The sequence below is a fragment of the Ranitomeya imitator genome, chromosome 4 (assembly GCF_032444005.1).
Source record: "Ranitomeya imitator isolate aRanImi1 chromosome 4, aRanImi1.pri, whole genome shotgun sequence".
NCBI classification, from domain to species: Eukaryota; Metazoa; Chordata; class Amphibia; order Anura; family Dendrobatidae; genus Ranitomeya; species Ranitomeya imitator.
In genome coordinates, this window is record NC_091285.1 from 176,801,048 (window position 1) to 176,822,511 (window position 21,464).

General features: G+C 43.9%; 1 protein-coding gene across 1 annotated transcript in view; it reads left to right on the forward strand.

Annotated features, from left to right (window-relative positions):
- Positions 1 to 21,464, forward strand: part of LOC138674472 (A-kinase anchor protein SPHKAP-like) — a 113,078-nt gene that overhangs the window by 71,229 nt on the left and 20,385 nt on the right. Inside the window, exons 5-6 of the mRNA XM_069762310.1 lie at positions 7,940 to 7,986; positions 18,583 to 18,767. Of these exons, the coding sequence (XP_069618411.1) occupies positions 7,940 to 7,986; positions 18,583 to 18,767 (232 nt within the window). The remainder of the gene's footprint in view (positions 1 to 7,939; positions 7,987 to 18,582; positions 18,768 to 21,464) is intronic.

Here is a 21,464-nt window from a genome sequence, read left to right on the forward strand (position 1 = left end):
CGAATCTGCTCCAAAATTCTCAAATGCTTGGAAAACTCTTCTTTGGGCAAATGCACAAAAGTTTGATGAGGAGGTTTTGGAGCAAAAACTGAGAGGAAACATTCCCAAATTCTCCTCAAAGACTCAAAACTCCTCAATAAGGGCTCATCTCCACTTGTGTGAGAAAAAAACGGTCCGATCTACGGACCGAAAAAACTGATGTAACGTCTGCGAGTGCCATGCGAGTGCCATGCGAGTGTCATGCGACTGTCATGCGATTTTTTTATCGCAACATCCGTATGACATCCGTATTGCTGTCCGATTTTTACGCACGGGTCTCCTTTGAAAAGCCGGTAATTCAGCGCAGAGTACAGTAAAATCACACTGACAGGTTAGATTAGAGTAGATATATACACATAGAATAGGTATATATACATATATATATGTCAGGGAGACACCTATATATATATTTATATTTAATGCAGCGCTAGATAGCTTTAAAGCTGGTAATTCAATTACTGGCTTTTGCTTTCTCCTTCCTAAACCCGACATGATATGAGACCTGGTTTACATACAGTAAACCATCTCATATCACCATTTTTTTTTGCATATTCCACACTACTAATGTTAGTACTGTGTATATGCAAAATTTGGGCGTTCTAGCTATTATATTTAAGGGTTAAATGGCGGAAAAAATTGGCGTGGGCTCCCGCGCAATTTTCTCCGCCAGAGTAGTAAAGCCAGTGACTGGGGGCAAATATTAATAGCCTGGAGAGGGTCCATGGTTATTGGCCCCCCCCCCTGGCTAAAAATACCTGCCCCCAGCCACCCCAGAAAAGGCACATCTGGAAGATGCGCCTATTCTGGCACTTGGCCACTCTCTTCCCATTCCCGTGTAGCAGTGGGATATGGGGTAATGAAGGGTTAATGCCACCTTGCTATTGTAAGGTGACATTAAGCCTAATTAATAATGGAGAGGCGTCAATTATGACACCTATCCATTATTAATCCAATTGAATGAAAGGGTTAAAAAAAACACACACACATTATTAAAAATTATTTTAATGAAATAAAAACAAAGGTTGTTGTAATATTTTATTTAACGCCCAATCCAATCACTGAAGACCCTCGTTCTGTAAAAGAAAAAACATAATAAACCAACAATATACTTACCTTCCAAGGATCTGTAAAGTCCAACGATGTAAATCCTTCTGAAGGGGTTAAAATATTTTGCAGCCAGGAGCTTTGCTAATGCAATGCTACTCCTCGCTGCAAAACCCCGGAGAATGAAGCTAAATATAGATCAATGAGCTATATTTAGCTTCATTTGCGGTGAGGCGCCCTCTGCTGGCTGTTCATAGATCGTGGGAACTTTCCTAGAAAGCCTGGGAGCTTTCAAGGAAAGTTCCCACGATCTAGGAACAGCCAGCAGAGGGCGCCTCACCGCAAATGAAGCTAAATATAGCTCATTGATCTATATTTAGCTTCATTCTCCGGGGTTTTGCAGCGAGGAGTAGCATTGCATTAGCAAAGCTCCTGGCTGCAAAATATTTTAACCCCTTCAGAAGGATTTACATCGTTGGACTTTACAGATCCTCGGAAGGTAAGTATATTGTTGGTTTATTATGTTTTTTCTTTTACAGAACGAGGGTCTTCAGTGATTGGATTGGGCGTTAAATAAAATATTACAACAACCTTTGTTTTTATTTCATTAAAATAATTTTTAATAATGTGTGTGTGTTTTTTTTAACCCTTTCATTCAATTGGATTAATAATGGATAGGTGTCATAATTGATGCCTCTCCATTATTAATTAGGCTTAATGTCACCTTACAATAGCAAGGTGGCATTAACCCTTCATTACCCCATATCCCACTGCTACACGGGAATGGGAAGAGAGTGGCCAAGTGCCAGAATAGGCGCATCTTCCAGATGTGCCTTTTCTGGGGTGGCTGGGGGCAGGTATTTTTAGCCAGGGGGGGGCCAATAACCATGGACCCTCTCCAGGCTATTAATATTTGCCCCCAGTCACTGGCTTTACTACTCTGGCGGAGAAAATTGCGCGGGAGCCCACGCCAATTTTTTCCGCCATTTAACCCTTAAATATAATAGCTAGAACGCCCAAATTTTGCATATACACAGTACTAACATCAGTAGTGTGGAATATGCAAAAAAAATGGTGATATGAGATGGTTTACTGTATGTAAACCAGGTCTCATATCATGTCGGGTTTAGGAAGGAGATAGCAAAAGCCGGTAATTGAATTACCAGCTTTAAAGCTATCTAGCGCTGCATTAAATATAAATATATATATATAGGTGTCTCCCTGACATATATATATGTACAGTGGGGCAAAAAAGTATTTAGTCAGTCAGCAATAGTGCAAGTTCCACCACTTAAAAAGATGAGAGGCGTCTGTAATTTACATCATAGGTAGACCTCAACTATGGGAGACAAACTGAGAAAAAAAAATCCAGAAAATCACATTGTCTGTTTTTTTAACAATTTATTTGCATATTATGGTGGAAAATAAGTATTTGGTCAGAAACAAAATTTCATCTCAATACTTTGTAATATATCCTTTGTTGGCAATGACAGAGGTCAAACGTTTTCTGTAAGTCTTCACAAGGTTGCCACACACTGTTGTTGGTATGTTGGCCCATTCCTCCATGCAGATCTCCTCTAGAGCAGTGATGTTTTTGGCTTTTCGCTTGGCAACACGGACTTTCAACTCCCTCCAAAGGTTTTCTATAGGGTTGAGATCTGGAGACTGGCTAGGCCACTCCAGGACCTTGAAATGCTTCTTACGAAGCCACTCCTTCGTTGCCCTGGCGGTGTGCTTTGGATCATTGTCATGTTGAAAGACCCAGCCACGTTTAATCTTCAATGCCCTTGCTGATGGAAGGAGGTTTGCACTCAAAATCTCACGATACATGGCCCCATTCATTCTTTCATGTACCCGGATCAGTCGTCCTGGCCCCTTTGCAGAGAAACAACCCCAAAGCATGATGTTTCCACCACCATGCTTTACAGTAGGTATGGTGTTTGATGGATGCAACTCAGTATTCTTTTTCCTCCAAACACGACAAGTTGTGTTTCTACCAAACAGTTCCAGTTTGGTTTCATCAGACCATAGGACATTCTCCCAAAACTCCTCTGGATCATCCAAATGCTCCCTAGCAAACTTCAGATGGGCCCGGATATGTACTGGCTTAAGCAGTGGGACACGTCTGGCACTGCAGGATCTGAGTCCATGGTGGCATAGTGTGTTACTTATGGTAGGCCTTGTTACATTGGTCCCAGCTCTCTGCAGTTCATTCACTAGGTCCCCCCGCGTGGTTCTGGGATTTTTGCTCACCGTTCTTGTGATCATTCTGACCCCACGGGGGTGGGATTTTGCGTGGAGCCCCAGATCGAGAGAGATTATCAGTGGTCTTGTATGTCTTCCATTTTCTAATTATTGCTCCCACTGTTGATTTCTTCACTCCAAGCTGGTTGGCTATTGCAATTGCAAATTCAGTCTTCCCAGCCTGGTGCAGGGCTACAATTTTGTTTCTGGTGTCCTTTGACAGCTCTTTGGTCTTCACCATAGTGGAGTTTGGAGTCAGACTGTTTGAGGGTGTGCACAGGTGTCTTTTTATACTGATAACAAGTTTAAACAGGTGCCATTACTACAGGTAATGAGTGGAGGAAAGAGGAGACTCTTAAAGAAGAAGTTACAGGTCTGTGAGAGCCAGAAATCTTGATTGTTTGTTTCTGACCAAATACTTATTTTCCACCATAATATGCAAATAAAATGTTAAAAAAACAGACAATGTGATTTTCTGGATTTTCTTTTCTCAGTTTGTCTCCCATAGTTGAGGTCTACCTATGATGTAAATTACAGACGCCTCTCATCTTTTTAAGTGGTGGAACTTGCACTATTGCTGACTGACTAAATACTTTTTTGCCCCACTGTATATATACCTATTCTATGTGTATATATCTACTCTCATCTAACCTGTCAGTGTGATTTTACTGTACTCTGCGCTGAATTGCCGGCTTTTCTAAGGACACGGGTGCGTAAAAATCGGACAGCACTCGCATGGTGCGAGTGCTGTGCGCTTTTTTTCTCGCACCCATTGACTTGCATTGGCGAGTCTCGTCCGAGAATCTCAGCAATACGCAGCATGCTGTGATTTTTTTCTCAGCCGACACAGATTTTTCTCAGTCCGTTTTCGGCTGAGAAAAAAATCGCTAATGGAATGTCACCTATTGATTAACATTGGTCCGAGTGCAATCCGATTTTTTATCGGATTGCACTCGTCCGTTTTTCTCACAAGTGGAGATGAGCCCTTACACATGTCCTTATTCATTTCTACGGGAAATCAACTTATATCCATGAGGTTTTTTCTTCCTGAAGAGATTATGAACAACACCTGGTGAGAAAAAGTGAATGCCACTCATCTGGTGAAAATCCTGGAAATAGACACTGACAAATCAAAAGTCTGCAAAAGGAAAATACACTTCAGGAAAAACTATCTTCCAAAACTCTTTAAAACCTCTTCAAGAAACATTTCAGGGCCTGTGCACACAAAACATTTAAACTCTGGCGATCCCGATGAGCTTTTCATGCCAAAGACTTCTGGAAACTATGGAGATTTTTCCTGAAGCATCTTTGGTGTCGTTTTTTCATTAGTATCTTGAGTGGGTTTTTTGGACTTTTTTTTAGCCGGAATTTTTTGGGAGGCTTTTCCGTTGGTTTTAGTGTCAACTTTTTTACTGTCATTTTCTAATCATTTTTTTACTTCATTGAATGTAGAAAGCGCTGGCATTTTTTTTTTTTTAAGAAAAACAATTGCAAGACACTCCAAAAATATTCTAACGGCCGGTTTTCACACGTCAGTGGCTCCGGTACGTGAGGTGACAGTTTCCTCACGTACCGGAGACACTGACTCACGTAGACACATTAAAATCAATGTGTCTCTGCACATGTCAGCGTGTTTTCACGGACCGTGTGTCCGTTTGAAAAACACGGAGACATGTCAGTGTTCATGGGAGCGCACGTATTACACGGACCCATTAAAGTCAATGGGTCCGTGTAAAACACGTACCGCACACGGATGCTGTCTGTGTGCAGTCCGTGTGCCATGCAGGAGACATCGCTACAGTAAGCGCTGTCCTCCCAGCGTGGTGCTGAAGCCGCCATTCATTTCTTCTCTCCAGCAGCGTTCACTGGAGAGAAGATATGAAAAATCTTTTTTTTTTTTGGTGTTTAAAAAAAAGATCTCTGTCCCCAACCTCCCCCCCCCACCCACCCCCCACCCCCACTGTTAATAAAATACTTACCCGGCTCCCTCCCTGCTTCCTCTCCTTGCCGCAGCTTCTCCTGTATGAGCGGTCACGTGGTGCCGCCCATTACAGTGATGAATATGCGACTCCACCCGAAAGATTTTTCATATCTTCTCTCCAGCGAACGCTGCTGGAGAGAAGAAATTAATGGCGGCTTCGGCACCAGATGCAGGGGACAGCGCTTAACTGTAGCGCTGTCTCCTGCATGGTGCGTGTGGTACCCAGTCGGCACACGGGCGGCACACGGATGCCGCACGTGTGCCACACTGATGTGCCACGTGAGCACACGGACACGGATAATTCCGGTACCGATTTTTCCGTGTGGGACAGGCCTTAGTCTTCCAGGCTTCTTTTGAGCTTTCCCATTGACTTGTGCATTCTTCTGCCATTTTCAGCTCTATAGATGCTCTATACTTTACAGCACGTGTCACTTCTTTTAACTGCTTGACATTTTCAGAAACTTGAACATATCTATAGCAAGTCGCCTTTACATAGAAATCCATATGTTCATGCTTTTAAAAGTTTTTTTGTTATAGGTTTTTCTGGCAGTTTACATTTCAGAACCCGTCTGAAAAGGACGTTATGTGCCCATAGCCAGGAATGGAAAAAACTCCTACAAAAAAGGAGTTTCCTGAGGATGTCTTTTTCAGGTGGGTATTCTCAGTAACCCACCTGAAAAAGTGCTCAATGGATGTAAAAAAAAAAAAAGATGTGCATTGCAATGAAAAAGCAACCTGCTGATCAAATGTTCAGTCCTTTAGGGTATGTGCACATGTTCGGGATTATTTGTGGTTTTTTTCGTTTTTCAGTGTTATTCCATGGCAAAAACGCATAAAAAACGCATACATTATGCATCCCATCACTTCAAATGCATTCCACAATTTTTGTGCACATGTTACGGATTTTTCCGCAAAAAAAATGCTTGCGGAAAAATATGCAGCGTGTTCATTAATTTTGCGGATTTTTGATGCATTTCCCGCTATGTTATTGAATTGGAAAGCTGCGGAGAAAAACAAGAAAAATCCACACAAAATCCGTGCAAAAAATGCAACAAAACCGAGAGTAAAACGCGAGAAAAACGCGTGCAGATCTTATGCGGAAAATCTCCAGTTTTGCTCAGGAAATTTCCGTTTAAAATCCTGACGTGTGCACATAGCCTTAAGCTTCTTTCAGCTGGTTCAGGTTTGTAAATACATCAAGTGGTTAAACCAACTGACTGGTCCTTTTCTCAGCTTCCGCTTGGAAGCCACTCGCTATTTCATACATAGAAGTAAAAAAACCAATGCCAACGACAAACCTGCTGCAAAAGATGTCTGCAAAGAATACCAAAAACTTGAGAAACTAAGGCTACGTTCACATTAGCGTTGCGCGCCGCTGCGTCGGCGACGCAACGCACGACGCACAAAAAAACACGCGCAAACGCACGCAAAAACGCTGCGTTTTGCGACGCGTGCGTCGTTTTTTGACGAAAATCGGACGCACGAAAAATGCAACTTGTTGCATTTTCTTGCGTCCGACGCTAGCGTCGGAAACGACGCACGTGTCGGAAAACGCAACAAAAAAAACGCATGCGTCCCCCATGTTAAACATAGGGGCGCGTCGCCGCTGCGTCGCCGCTGCGTCGCCGACGCAACAGCGACGCACATTAGCGGAATGCTAATGTGAACGTAGCCTAAGCGGGTACATCGGTGTCTAAACATGTCATATGCACATACCTAAAGTCTTGGATTGATCCATCTCAAAAGACTTTGTTTGAGCATAGCCTAAAAGCCGCCATACATGTTCGATGGCTGTTGGCTGAACGATGCTTTGGCTGACCGTTTGGCCGGCAGCCATCTAAGACAGCGCTCGCCATACACAGGGGCACTCGATCAGCCGGGCATTCTATATGAGACCTGTCTCCAGACATATTTGGTTTATCTCCGGGAGACAACATCATTGGCAGTCCAAAATCAGACATGACACATTAAAGGGAACCTGTCACCTGAATTTGGCGGGACTGGTTTTGGGTCATATGGGCGGAGTTTTGGGGTGTTTGATTCACCCTTTCCTTACCCGCTGGCTGCATGCTGGCTGCAATATTGGATTGAAGTTCATTCTCTGTCCTCTGTAGTACATGCCTGCACAAGGCAAGATTACCTTGCGCAGGCGTGTACTATGGAGGACAAAGAATGAACTTCAATCCAATATTGCAGCCAGCATGCAGCCAGCGGGTAAGGAAAGGGTGAATCAAACACCCGAAAACTCCGCCCATATGACCCAAAACCAGTCCCGCCAAATTCAGGTGACAGAGTCCCTTTAATATTTTCCCAGACAATAAATTATCCGGGCCTCCTTTACATATCAGAATGTTGGCTAAACCCGCCAATATCCATGTGTTTGTCTGGCAGCTGCAATGAGAGACACAGGCCATGGACGTGTGGTCTTGTTTTTAAATAGCAGATGCACAAATGTAAAAAAAGCTGCCTACTATTCTCAAATGTGTGTGTTTTAGATTCCTACTCTTTGCTGTTTACACACCTTGTTTTTAGAATACAAAGCAGACCATTTTTCTGGAGCAGCCCTTCCTAATCTAATCTCCTAGGTTTTGCATTGCTTAAATAACTTTATTTTTTTTATTTTTTTTAAAGAAAACCAGAAAAGACAGTGGCTAAAGATTTGGAGGAAAATCCAGATGGTGAGTTACTGTATGCACAAAACAATTGCAAACCAGTTTGCCCACCGGAAGCCTCATTAAATTCATGGGGGCCTGGAATTTATTATTTAGATCACATTGTCACATTATAATATTGAGAGATTCATATTTAGTGCTCAGTTAAATATGATTAGAATGATTGTAACCTCTTAATGACTGGGTGGTTTTCCTTTCTTTCCCCATTCAATTTTTCCTCCTAGAGTCTTCCTAGACTATTACCTGTTTTTATATTTCAGCATAGCCAGGGTTAGGACTGTTTTTTTTTTCTTCAAGAAAAGTTGTAGTTTTGAATGACAACATTCATTTTACCATACAATGTGTAATGGAAAACAGGAAAGAAAGTTACAAGTACGGTGGAAAAAAAATTCAATTATTTATTTATTTATTTATTTATTTTCGTTTTTATGGCATTCATTGTGTGTTAAAAATGACCCTGACAATATTATTCTTCCGAACCTTAAAATTACAATGACGCCAAACTTGTAAAGATTGTTTTCTTTTTGAGGTGAAAAAATATTATGAAATTTCCCCCCCAAAAAATGCTTTGTTCCACCATTTTCTGAGGCCTGTAACATTTTTATTTTTACGTTGGTGGAAGGACTTGTTTTTGTGTGGTCAGTTGACATTTTTATTGGCACAATTTTGGGGTACATGAGTTGTTATTGCATTTTTTGGGAAAGGAGGAAAAGGGGGAAGGTGAAAAACAGGAATTCTGGTGTTTTTGATTTTCTTTTTTGCCTGACGGAATTTATTGTAAAAGTTAAATAATTTTATATTTTGATAAATCAGACTTTTACAAATATGGCGATTCCAAATATGTTTTTTCTATATTTCTTTATTTTTAACCTCTCTCTGACCTCGGACGGGATAGTACGTCCGAGGTCAGATCCCCTGCATTGATGTGGGCTGCGGCGGTGAGCCCACATCAAAGCCGCGACAGGTCAGCTGTTTTGAACAGCTGACATGTGCGCGCAATAGCGGCAAGTTGAATCGCAATCCACCCACCGCTATTAACTAGTTAAATGCCGCTGACAGCGGCATTTAACTACCGCTTCCGGCCACGCGGCCGGAAATGCGCTCATCACCGACCCCCGTCACATGATCGGGGTCAGCGATGTGTCAGGATAGTAACCATAGAGGTCCTTGAGACCTCTATGGTTACTAATGCCGGGCTGCTGTGAGTGCCACCCTGTGGTCGGCGGTCATAGCAAGCCTGTAAGTAAGCTACATAGGAGCGATCTGATGATCGCTGCTATGTAGCAGAGCCGATCAGGCTATGTCTGCTTCTAGCCTCCCATGGAGGCTATTGAAGCATCGCAAAAGTTTAAAAAAAAATGTTTAAAAAAATATGAAATAAAAAAAATATAAAAAGTATAAATCACCCTCCTTTCGCCCCATTCAAAATAAAACAATGAAAATAAAGTAAAAAATACACATATTTGGTATCGCCGTGTTCAGAATCGCCCGATCTATCAATAAAAAAAAGGATTAACCTGATCGCTAAATGGTGTAGCGAGAAAAAAAATTTGAAACCCCCAAATTATGTTTTTTTTGGTGGCTGCGACATTGCATTAAAATGCAATAACGGGTGATCAAAAGAACATATCTGCACCAAAATGGTATCACTAAAAACGTCAGGTTGGCACGCAAAAAATAAGCTCTCACCGACCCCAGATCACGAAAAATGGAGACGCTACGGGTATTGGAAAATGGTGCAATTTTTTCACCACTTAAATAAAAAATAACCTAGACATGTTAGGTGTCTATGAACTCTTAATAACCTGGAGAATCATAATTGGACAGTTTTAGCATTTAGTGAACCTAGTAAAAAAGCCAAGCAAAAAACACGCATGGGATTGCACTTTTTTTTGCAATTTCACCTCACTTGGAATTTTTTTCCCAATTTCTAGTACACATCATGGTAAAACCAATGAGGTAGTTCAAAAGTACAACTGGTCCTGCAAAAAAAAAGCCCTCACATGGCCATATTGACGGAAAAATAAAAAAAGTTATGGCTCTGGAAAGGAGGGGAGTGAAAAACAAATCCCAAGGACATGAAGGGGTTAAACTGTGTATGTATATATATGTATATATAAATAAATAAACATATATATATATATATATATATATATATATACAAATACACAGTTTAAAAATAAATAAATAAAAAACATATGTGTATATACTGTATATGTTCAGTTTAAAAATAAAGAAATTATAACAACCATATTTGGCATCGCCACAATTGTAAAAGTCTGATCTATCAAAATATAAAATTATTTAACCTTTACAATAAACCTCGCAAGGCAAAAAAATAAAAATTTAAAACACCTGAATTCTTGTGTTTTACTTTTTTTTTTAAGTCTCCTTAGGCCTCTTTCACACGTCAGTGTCTCCGGTACGTGTAGTGACAGTTTTCTAACGTACCGGAGACACTGACACACGTAGACCCATTCAAATGAATGGGTCTATGCACATGTCTCCATGTTTTCACGTACCGTGTGTCCGTGTTTAAAACACGGAGACATGTCCGTTTTTCTCTGGCAGCACGGTCCGCAAAGCATCCCGCACACATGCACACGGAGAACAGTGTGCACTCTCCTCCGTGTGCACGTACTGCCCGCAGGAGAGACAGCGCTACAGTAAGCGCCGTCTCCCCCGCGTGTGGTGCTGAAACCGGAATTCATCCCTTCTTCCCAGCAGCGTTCGCTGGAAAGAAGGAATGAAAAATCTTTTTTTTTTTCTTTTTCCTTAAAAATAAAGTTTGTGCGTCCCCTCCCGCCTCCCATCCCCTGTGCGCCCCCCCCCCCCGCTTGCCAGGAAATACTCACCGACACCCAGCTCCAGCGATGTCTCCTCTCAGCGGCTGCAACCTGTGCTGTGTGAGCAGTCACGTGGTCCCGCATTACATTACAGTGAGGAATATGCGCAGTGATTTTATTTTTTTTTCTTTCATAAATCAATAATGCAAATTCTCATTTCATAGGTAAAATCTGTTTTCAGTGAAGATAGATTTTTACATTACTGGGCTAGGAGTGGTCTAATTCCACATGTACACACAGGACACATTTTTAACCTCTTAGTGACAGAGCCAATTTTGTATTTAATTACAAAGCCACGTTTTACAATTCTGACCACTGTCACTTTATGAGGTTATAGCTCTGGAACACTGTAACAGATCCCACTGATTCTGAGAATGTTTTCTCGTGACATCATGTTAGTTGTAAAATTTATTCGATATAACTTGCATTTATTTATGAAAAAAATGGAAATTTGGCAGAATTTTTGAAAATGTTGCAATTTTCAAACTCGTAAGTTTTGTGCCCTTTAATCAAAAAGTCATATCGCAAAAAATAGTTAATAAATAATATTTCCCACGTGTCTACTTTACATCAGCACAATTTTTTTTTGTTAGGACATTATACGGGTTAAAAGTTGACCAGCGATTTCTTATTTTTACAACAAAATTTACAAAACCATTTTTTAGAGACCACCTCACTTTTGAAGTCAGTTTTGGGGGGGGTCAATAAAACTAAAAATACCCAAAAGTGACACCATTCCAAAAACTGCACCCCTCAAGGTGTGGAAAACCATATTCAAGAAGTCTATTAACCCTTCAGGTGCTTCACAAGAACTAAAGCAATGTGGAAGGAAAAAATTAACATTTTACTTTTTTCACAAACAATTAAGGCTGGTTTCACATTTGCGTTTTGATCTGCAGCGTTTTAAATGCAAACACATTTCGTTCAAAAACGCGTTTAAACGCGTTTAAACGCTGCGTTTTTTAGGCGCATGCATTTTTGCACATTTTAACGCAAACGTGGCGTTTTGACGCGTTTACAAGCGTTTTTTCCTGCGTTTGCGTTTTTGAAATGCATGATGAGAAGTGTGTGACAGCTGCCAATCATCAAAATCAACTAGAAAACCCACTATAAACAGGAATACCTAGGGTTAGGGTTAGGGTTAGGATCCCTAGTAACCCTAGGGATTCTAACCCTAACCCTAAAACACAAACTCTAACCCTAACCCAAACTCTAACTCTAACCCTAACCCTAACACAAACTCTAACACAAACTCTAACACAAACTCTAACACAAACTCTAACACAAACTCTAACACAAACTCTAACCCTAACCCTAAAACACAAACTCTAACCCTAACCCAAACTCTAACCCTAACCCTAAAACACAAACTCTAACCCTAACCCAAACTCTAACCCTAACTCTAACACAAACTCTAACACAAACTCTAACACAAACTCTAACACAAACTCTAACACAAACTCTAACATAAACTCTAACCCTAACCCTAAAACACAAACTCTAACCCTAACCCAAACTCTAACCCTAACCCTAACACAAACTCTAACACAAACTCTAACACAAACTCTAACACAAACTCTAACACAAACTCTAACCCTAACCCTAACCCTAGGGATCCTAACCCTAACCCTTATGGTTAGGGTTAGGGTTAGGATCCCTTAGGGTTAGGGTTAGGGTTTGGGGGTGGCTTATCAGTGTGTATTCTTGTGTTTTTCTATAAAAACGCATGCGTTTACATAGACATCAATAGGGTTTTTTTGCGGCAAAAAACGCCGCTAAAATGACTACATGTTGCATTTCTGCAACACAACGCATGCAGAGAAAAAACGCATGCGTTGCAAAAACGCGTCAAAACACATGCAAAAAACGCATTCGTTTTTAATGTTAAGTATAGGGGGGAAAAACGCGTGCGTTTTTTTGCGGTTTTTTTTTGCGCAAAAATGCAAAAAAAAAAAATGCAAATTTGAAACCAGCCTTACTTTGGAACAAACTTTTGTATTTTCACAAGAGTATCAGGAGAAATTGGACAACAAAATTTGTTGTGCAATTTCTCTTGAGTATGCCAATATGTGGGGAATGGATGGAGAAATGTTTTACTTTTTGAACGCAAAATTGGCTGGAATCAATGACGGCCGCCATGTCTCGTTTGGAGACCCCCTGATGTACCTAAACCGTGGAATCCCCCCAATTCTAACTCCACCCTTAACACAGCCCTAACCACAACCCTAACCCCAAGACACCCCTAACCACAACCCTAATCCCAACACCACCTTAACCCAACACCACAACCCTATCCCCAACACAACTCTAACCGTAGCCTAACCCTAACCCTAGCTCTAACCCTAGTCCCAACTCTAATACTAGCCTAACCCTAACTCTAGCTCTAACCCCAACCCTAACCTTAGCCCCACCCCCACCCAACCCTAACCTTAACTCTAACGCTAGCTCCACCCCTAACCCTAACACAGTAATTAAAATGAACCAATAGGAGAAATCGCCTATTGTTGCCGATTGCCAGCTGACAGATCTCAGCCGGCGCACTGCACATGCGTCCATTTTCATCCCGGCAGAAAATACTGTGGGCCGGGGGACATCACCGGGGAATGCAGGAGGTGCCGGAGGTACTGGAGGAGCTTGGGGAACACCATTTCTCTCTCCTCTGATGTGCTAGATCATATCAGAGGAGAGAGAAATAAATAGGAAATCAGACTTTTTTTTGTTTGCAGTCACTGTTATTTCGTGAGTAACGGTGATCGCAACACTGGGGACGGTAAAAACCGACCCAAATCATGTTCTCCGGGTTCTCGGCTACCCCCGAAGAATTTCCGACGCTGGGGGGCTCTATAAGCTTATTTCTCAGGGCCGTTAAAAGGCATATCGGCAGTTGTTAAGGGGCTAAAATATATCAATAATCTACCAATCAATCAATAATGTGTAGCAGCAAGGTAAACATGTAGGTATAATATTAGATTTAAAGTTGTTAATGGGTTAAGAATAGTTACTGAAAAGCTGTTACCCTTTAGGCTACATTTCCACAATGAACTTTTGTGAATTTTTGATGTTGCAGACTCATTTCTGCATCCATTAAGTAAAATAAGTTACTTGCATTTTTTTTAAAAAAAGCAACATAAAAACTCGCCCAAAACTCATCATGGTAACATAGCCTTAGGGCAGTCCCACACGTCCAGATAATTCCGGTACCGGAAAAATCGGTACCGGAATTATCCATGTCCGTGTGCCCATGCGTTTCTGTGGCACATCAGTGTGGCACACGTGCGGCACACGTGTGCCGCCCGTGTGCCAACTGGGTACCACACGGAGCGTGCAGGAGACAGTGCTAGAGATAAGCGCTGTCCCCTGCATCTGGTGCTGAAGCCGCCATTCATATCTTCTCTGCAGCAGCGTTTGCTGTAGAGAAGATATGATAAGATCCCTGTCCACTCCCACCCCCTGTGCGCCCGCCCGCTGTTATTAAAATACTCACCCGGCTCCCTCGCAGTGTCCTGTCCTCGCCGCACCTTCTCCTGTATGAGCGGTCACGTGGGGCCGCCCATTACAGTCATGAATATGCAGCTCCACCCCTATGGGAGGTCGTTTGTAACGTTCAAGTGTCCTTACCTCCCATAAAGGGAAGCATTGTTATATTTTCCTTGCATTTCAAAAATTTGCATTTCTTTGGCTAACATGTATTGTTGTTCTTCTTCCCAGTCCAGGAGTACTGGATTTAACCGGGAGGGAGTGCAGCGCCCCAGAGACCTGGTCATTGCAGTAGTGTCGCTCTGCCACTAAGGGGAGTGATGGTACGTCTGATGGCACTAAATAAGTTCATCTGACCAGGTATCACCAGCACACATTACACTTCACACTCCGTCCACTACGGGGAGCAAAAGGTTTTATTTTTTAGGCCACTCCTCCCACTGGTAAATCTAGGGGTTGGATAGGAAGCTGACTGGGTTTTGTCCAGGCAACATCCAGTGGCAGGGGGTGTTGCGGGGAAGACTTCAGGGGAGTCCCTGTCAGGCATGGGAACCTGGCAGAGACTTAGCGACAAGAACAGAACGAAACGGAACCGTGCCTGCACTACCTTGCGGCGGTATCCTTAGAAAGATACTGTAGGGATCCCGGGTAAACGAAGGGATCCCTTTAAGAGTTAACCCTAGACGGGTATTAGCAGCAAAACAGCAGGAAGACAAACAGTTAAATAACTATATACAATTTGTCGGGGCCTCGAGGTTTATTTTGATTCTGGTGGTCGTAGCTCCACAGGCAGCAATGGGCGGGGCCATCCACCCGGATATCTGCGGTTACCAGGTGTGGTTCCAGGAGCTCCTTCGCTCCAGGCAGGGGTCTGGGTGCCTACAGTTCTGGATCCCGAAATGGCCTGGGTAGTAGCCATCACTGAAGCCGATCCTTCGGCTACCACGGTGGTAGTGGTATCAACGGTGCAGGTGGTGGTCTTGACGATGGTGCACGTCGGGGTAACCACCGTAGTCTTGGTAGTAGTGGTAGACTGGTCACAAGGGGGCACCTTTGCTACGGGGGATGGCTTCACTGACACTTTAGTCCGTGGACGCCCAGGGCAAACCACCCCCTCTCCCCAAAGCGCCGGGCGCAGGTGACCTCGACCCCCGGGCAGAGACCCCGGCCCGGGTGGCCCTCTCCGAGACGAGACCCCACATCCCCCCGGCTCACAAAGACCTCCGCACACAGGTCCGGCTCCCCAACAAAGCCCCAGCCCCCACAAAGTTTGAAGTCGATGACGGTGCCCTGTCTGCTCGGGGCCTGGTGGGCAGTGCGATCCTTGCGGGCCCGGTCCTTCACCGCGAGGTCCCGCTGGTAGTGGGCCTCTCGCCCGGCCTGATACTCCCTTTCCTTCTTCTCCCACTGTCGGTCTAGCTGGACCTGATATTCCTCCCAGCTGAGGGCCTCCACCATCTCCCCTTCCTGTGTCTTCACCCCGGGGAACGCCATGAAGTCGGACCCTGGGTTCACCCAGCGGCACACTGTGCGCTCCGCATAGACCTCGCCTGGCATGGTGATCGGCGAGATCGGGGCTTTCAAGAAGTGCTTGATACCCGTGGCCTGGTCCCAGGGTGGAAGGCGCTGGAGGGTATGGGTCCCAGGGAGAGGGGGTACCGCGACTGGGCCTATCAACAGCTCCTCCGCTAGCGGGGCAGAGTCGGCGGACTCACTGGCCGATACAACTTCCTCCATCGCAGCCGGCTCCGGTAGCAGCAAAGGAACCGATGACGGGGGTCCTCTGCCGGCGCCTCCTGGCACGAGGCCTTGGTCTCCATCCGCAACTGGAGGAGCTGCTCCATCAGGTCCTCCATCTCAATCTGCAGGAGACCGGTCCCAATCCCAACCGTGGAGATCTGGCTGCTGTGCTCGTCCGGGTAGCTGGGGGGAGCCCTCTGCTTCAACCCCGCATTCTGGGTCTGAGCGACTGGTCATGGCGTCCTCCACATGGGTCACTTTTGGTCTCTTTCCCGCTCTCTCCTTCGTGGGCGGTTCCGTTTTCTTTGTCTCTGCCCTCCCTTGAGAATCAGGAGGTGGATCTCGGCCGCTGACGGACACGTCCTCAAGGTACAAAAATATTTAGACTGGGCGGTCATGGTTTTTTGCGCTTCTCAGTTCTTTCATGCCCACAACTCCATGCCCTTCTTCTTCTCCTGCGCTCCTCGTGGCGCTATAATGGCGGCGATTTTGGCGGGAATCTTGCGGCAATGAGCAATACACAGTCCTTGCAATAAATCACGGTTCAAGCACAATTCAATCACAGTTCCAAGGCACACATGACCTGCTTCTCAGGCTTAAGTAGACACAGGGCCGCGGGTTACTCGGTACCGGTCCTCTCTGGCTCAGTTCTGGGGATGTCACGGTGGCTGGACCCGGTCCGTGACCCTGCTAAGGGGCGTCCAATAAAAGGTGATACAAGTCTGTCAAGGTTTCGTGACGCCACCTGTGGTATTCGGTCAGGCTGACCGACGCTGCTTGGGGGTCCACTGGGGTGATGTGATGGCAGCAAGGTGTTATACCTTCCCACAGGTGAAGTATGTCCCCAGGGCTTCCCAGTAGTGTATATGGCGATGGTGTGAGGTGCAGTCAATAACGAAGACACAGGGTTGCAGTCTCTTTACCTCTTTACTGGTGACTTCAGGATCCTCAATCCAGAGCACTGTTAACAGGGCTGTCTGAGAGCGGCCGGTCCGGAGGCACATCCAGAGTTCCCTTTGCAGGTGGAAATCGTTGCCTACCACTAGCGCCTGTGTGTTGTAGTGCTTCCCTGCTGAGCATTCGGGATAGTCCTCACAACTTCTGTTCTCGTTCTTTCTAGTTCTTTCTCGTTCTTTCTTTTCTCCGTCCCCCAAGTTTGTTATGGCTAGGACGCACCCGTTTGACAGGTAGGCTCGGAGCTCTTCCGGGACCCTAGAGACGCCCCTCTCCACGGTTGCTCCCTATGCCTGCTTAGGTGATGTAAGGTAGACAGCCAACCTATAATTAACTGTCCTGCGGTATTTGAAGTAAGGAATAAAGTCAGTTACATCCTCGGTGTTCCGGGCACCGGCTACGCGCCTCAGTAAGATGTTGCCGTTCTCGGGGCACGACTCCTACTGGCTCTCCTTTATGCTTGATCTCGTTTCTCACTGTCCACAATATCCTTCGCTTCGTGTCCTTTCTAAGGATACCGCCGCAAGGTAGTGCAGGCGCGGTTCCGTTTCATTCTGTTCTTGTCGCTAAGTCTCTGCCAGGTTCCCACGCCTGACAGGGACGCTCCTGAAGTCTTCCCCGCAACACCCCCTGCCACGGGATGTTGCCTGGACAAAACCCAGTCAGCTTCTGTCCTAACTTCCTATCCAACCCCTAGTTTTACCAGTGTGAGGAGTGGCCTAATAAATAAAACCTTTTGCTCCCCCTAGTGGCCGGAGTGTGAAGTGTAATGTGTGCTGGTGATACCTGGTCAGATGAACTCCTTTAGTGCCAGCAGACGTACCGCCACTCCTCTTAGTGGCAGAGCGACACTACTGCAACGACCAGGTCTCTGGGGCGCTGCAGAAACACATCACCACTTCTGCATTTATCACCCACTCCTGGTTTTGGCCTATAAATACTCAGGTACAAAAGTTACCAAATGCTGAATGTGTGCACATGGCCTTGATGTCAATGAACATCTGCCAGTGCCTACTAAGGCCACGTGCACACATTGAGTATTTGTAAGCCAAAACCAGGAGTGGGTGATAAATACAGAAGTGGTGACGTGTTTCTATTATACTTTTCCTCTGATTGTTCCACTCCTGGTTTTGGCTTACAAATACTCAATGTGTGCACGTGGCCTAATGCTTCCTGTCAGCAATGTAGTAGCTGAAAGGCTATGTTCACATGCAGTGTTTTTTTACTGCATTTTTATACAAGTTAAAAGCTAACTTTTAGAGTACCAGCTAAAGCTATGAAATTTCAGAAACCTCATGCACACATTAATTTTTTTTTCTGACTGAATTTGAGAACTGCTGTTTGTGTTTCTTTTTTTTTTTTTTTAAATCTGAAGCATGTCAATTTTTTCAGCGTCTTACACCCATGGTAAGCAATGAGAAAGTGCAAAAACGGCTCCATTCAGCTGTTAAAAATAGACATTCTTCCTTCTCAAGCATAATACCTTCTCATCTAGCATAATGCCAATTATACTAAACCTGGAGCTGGCACTAATTGCATTTCTTATACTAAACCTGGAGCTGGCACTAATTGCATTTCTTTTCAGAATGTACCTCTGGGTTATCGGTCGGTACCATCAGCTGTCAGCATGAAGTCTCTGTCTTAAACATTGACCTGGATTCAGACTGCGCTGATTATGAGCTGCGCATTACTTTGCAGTGGATCGCCGCTTCAGAGCTAGGAATTCCGGCAGTCTACTTCCGAAAATCTCAGGAAAGCAGGATTCATAAGGTATGGTCAGATCGCTGCCTCTTCTTTTATCATAAGGGATGGACAGACCAGCAACAAGTGAGAAAATAGCTGAAAATATTGTTTGTCGGGAAGAATCCAGAAAGCAAACAGCTATAAATTTACTTTTAAAAGTAGATTTTGGATGTGATGTACTGAGCTGTAAATCCAGGAGGTCAGACATTTTTATAAAAAAAAAATATTGTATACTTGGCTAGGAAGTAAATACATTTATAAGCTATGTGCACTATTTCAACAAATTTTTTGATGGCTTTAATGCATCCTAAAGTGCTTTTCTATTTTATATCGTACATTGAGACCTCCCATGATTAGCTGTTATCTGTGGTCAAAAATAGTTTAATACTCCTACAGCGCCACCACAAGGGAAATGAAGCATTACACAGAGCACATGCAAATCTTTGGGCTGCCTGTGTAAGGTCACGTTGACACATTCTGTATTAGGTGAGTTTTTTACCTCAGTATTTGCAAGCCAAAACCATGAGTGGGTAAAAAATGCAGATGTGGTGCCATGTTTCTATTATTGATTTTTTTTCTCTGATTGTTCCACTCCTGGTTTTGGTTTACAAATACTGAGGAAAAAAACTCACCAAAGACTCAAATGTGCACAAAGCCTAATACAGGACAGGACAATTCCTACACAGATCAACAGGTTTTTTGTAACCGTTCTTCACTCTTGCCAAGAAATTAGAATTCAGAACAGAAGTGCCATTCTAAAAATTTAGAATTTACCAATAGCGCATACAAAAATACATTTTATAAGCGAAAGAACTTAAATTAATTGAGTCTATTAACTTTGCGAAGCTTCTTAGTAACAGAATTGTTGATGCTGTTGATTACTTGAGTGCTTAGACTGATAAAAGGATAGAAGTGATTGAATTTGCAAAGATTGAATTTTGCAGGGAAATTTGATTTGCATGGAAGTTATTCTATGCGAATTGAATGTTTCTTATTATTCTCCGAGGTCCAGAGCATAATAAAAGTAGGATGTGAAAAAAAAATCAAAGGTGTTGTCCACTACTAGGACAACCTCTTATCATACCTCATGTTTGGCCCCGTTAAAATAAAAACACTTACACTCCTCCCGTACTGGTGCCATTCCAGCGATGTCAGCACTCAGGTTTTTGGAGCTCACCTGAGGTTGTGATGTCAAGTGAACCTTGCGCCCAATCAGTGATGGTGTCTCTGTCCCCGGCTGTTAGACAAATTGAACATCAAGAGGACATCAGAGAGCAGTCTCAGCCCTGGATTCCTGTTGATGTTCAATACATCCAAAGGTGGGGAGAGTGACATCACAACTTCACACGAGCCCTGGGAAGGCAAGTGCTGACACCGCTGGAATGGCTCCAGCACAGGAGGTGAGTATAAGTGTTTTTATTTTAATGATGCCAAACATGAGAATTGGTTGTCCTAGTAGTGGGCAAACTTTTAATACTCACCTAACTGCTAACCTATCCTGCCATCTATGCAGCCCACTGACCAAGTCCTCAGTGCCGCTTATTTTTGCCTTCCTCGGTGCATTTTCTTCAACCTGCTTCACCCTGGGCTGCGTCTTCCATTGCGACAAGGTCTCTGACACCCATGCACGTCATGGCGTCACAATGTTGTGACGTATGTCGCCTGAGACCCAGTCGGCAGCTTGAGGAATGCAGGCTTCACGACATGTGCAGTCATGGCACAGCAAGCAGGAAAATCAGAGGCCTAGTTGCAACAGAAAATGTGACCCAGAGTGAAGCTGATCGTTTACACTTTTTTAAACCTTTTGTCAGCCCTCTGTGTTAATCAGAAAAATGTCCACCAATGAAACACTATATTGCTGAATTTGCACAAAGAGAATTAAATAAAATCAGTGTTCTACAGAATTTTTGTAAAGTCCAAGAGAATTCAATTCCATTCAAATAAATATGCTCACTTCTATGTCTATCTGACAGATAGATCTCAAGTATTCTACCATTTTCAACATACCTTCATTAGTAGCAAAAGTGCAAATAGCCCAGGTGGTTCAACAATGCATTGCCAAGCAGTGCTCTCCACTACAAGGTGACTCTGTGTGAGTTTGTATGGAAGTGATATGCAACTGGCCCCATTCTAAGGCCGGCGTCACACTTGCGAGTTTTACAGACGTATGGGCGCAGAAAATACGTCCGTAAAACTCGCAAAACAAACGGCACAATTATTCTCTATGCCCCTGCTCCTATCTGCCGTATTTTACTGATCCGTATTATACGGCTTTCTACGGCCGTAGAAAATTGCAGCATGCTGCGTTTGTCACCGTACTGTGCAAGAAATACGCCAATGAAAGCCTATGGAAGCCTGAAAAATACGGATCACACACGGACCAGCAGTGTGACTTGCGAGAAATACGCAGCGGTGTTACAGAGAAAAGCCGGTAATTCATTGCGGTGTACAGTAAAATCACACTAAGGCCGGCTTCACACTCAGCGTATGAAAATACGGTCCGTATATTACGGCCGTAATACGCTGAAATGTCCCGAAAATAGTGGTCCGTAGCTCCTCCGTAGGCAGGGTGTGTCAGCGTTTTTTGCGCATGGCATCCTCCGTATGTAATCCGTATGGCATCCGTACTGCGTGGTTTTCTCGCAGGCTTGCAAAACCAACATACCGCTATAGAAATGATCCATGTGTCCCAAAAAGAAAAAAATATATATATATACTGTCTAT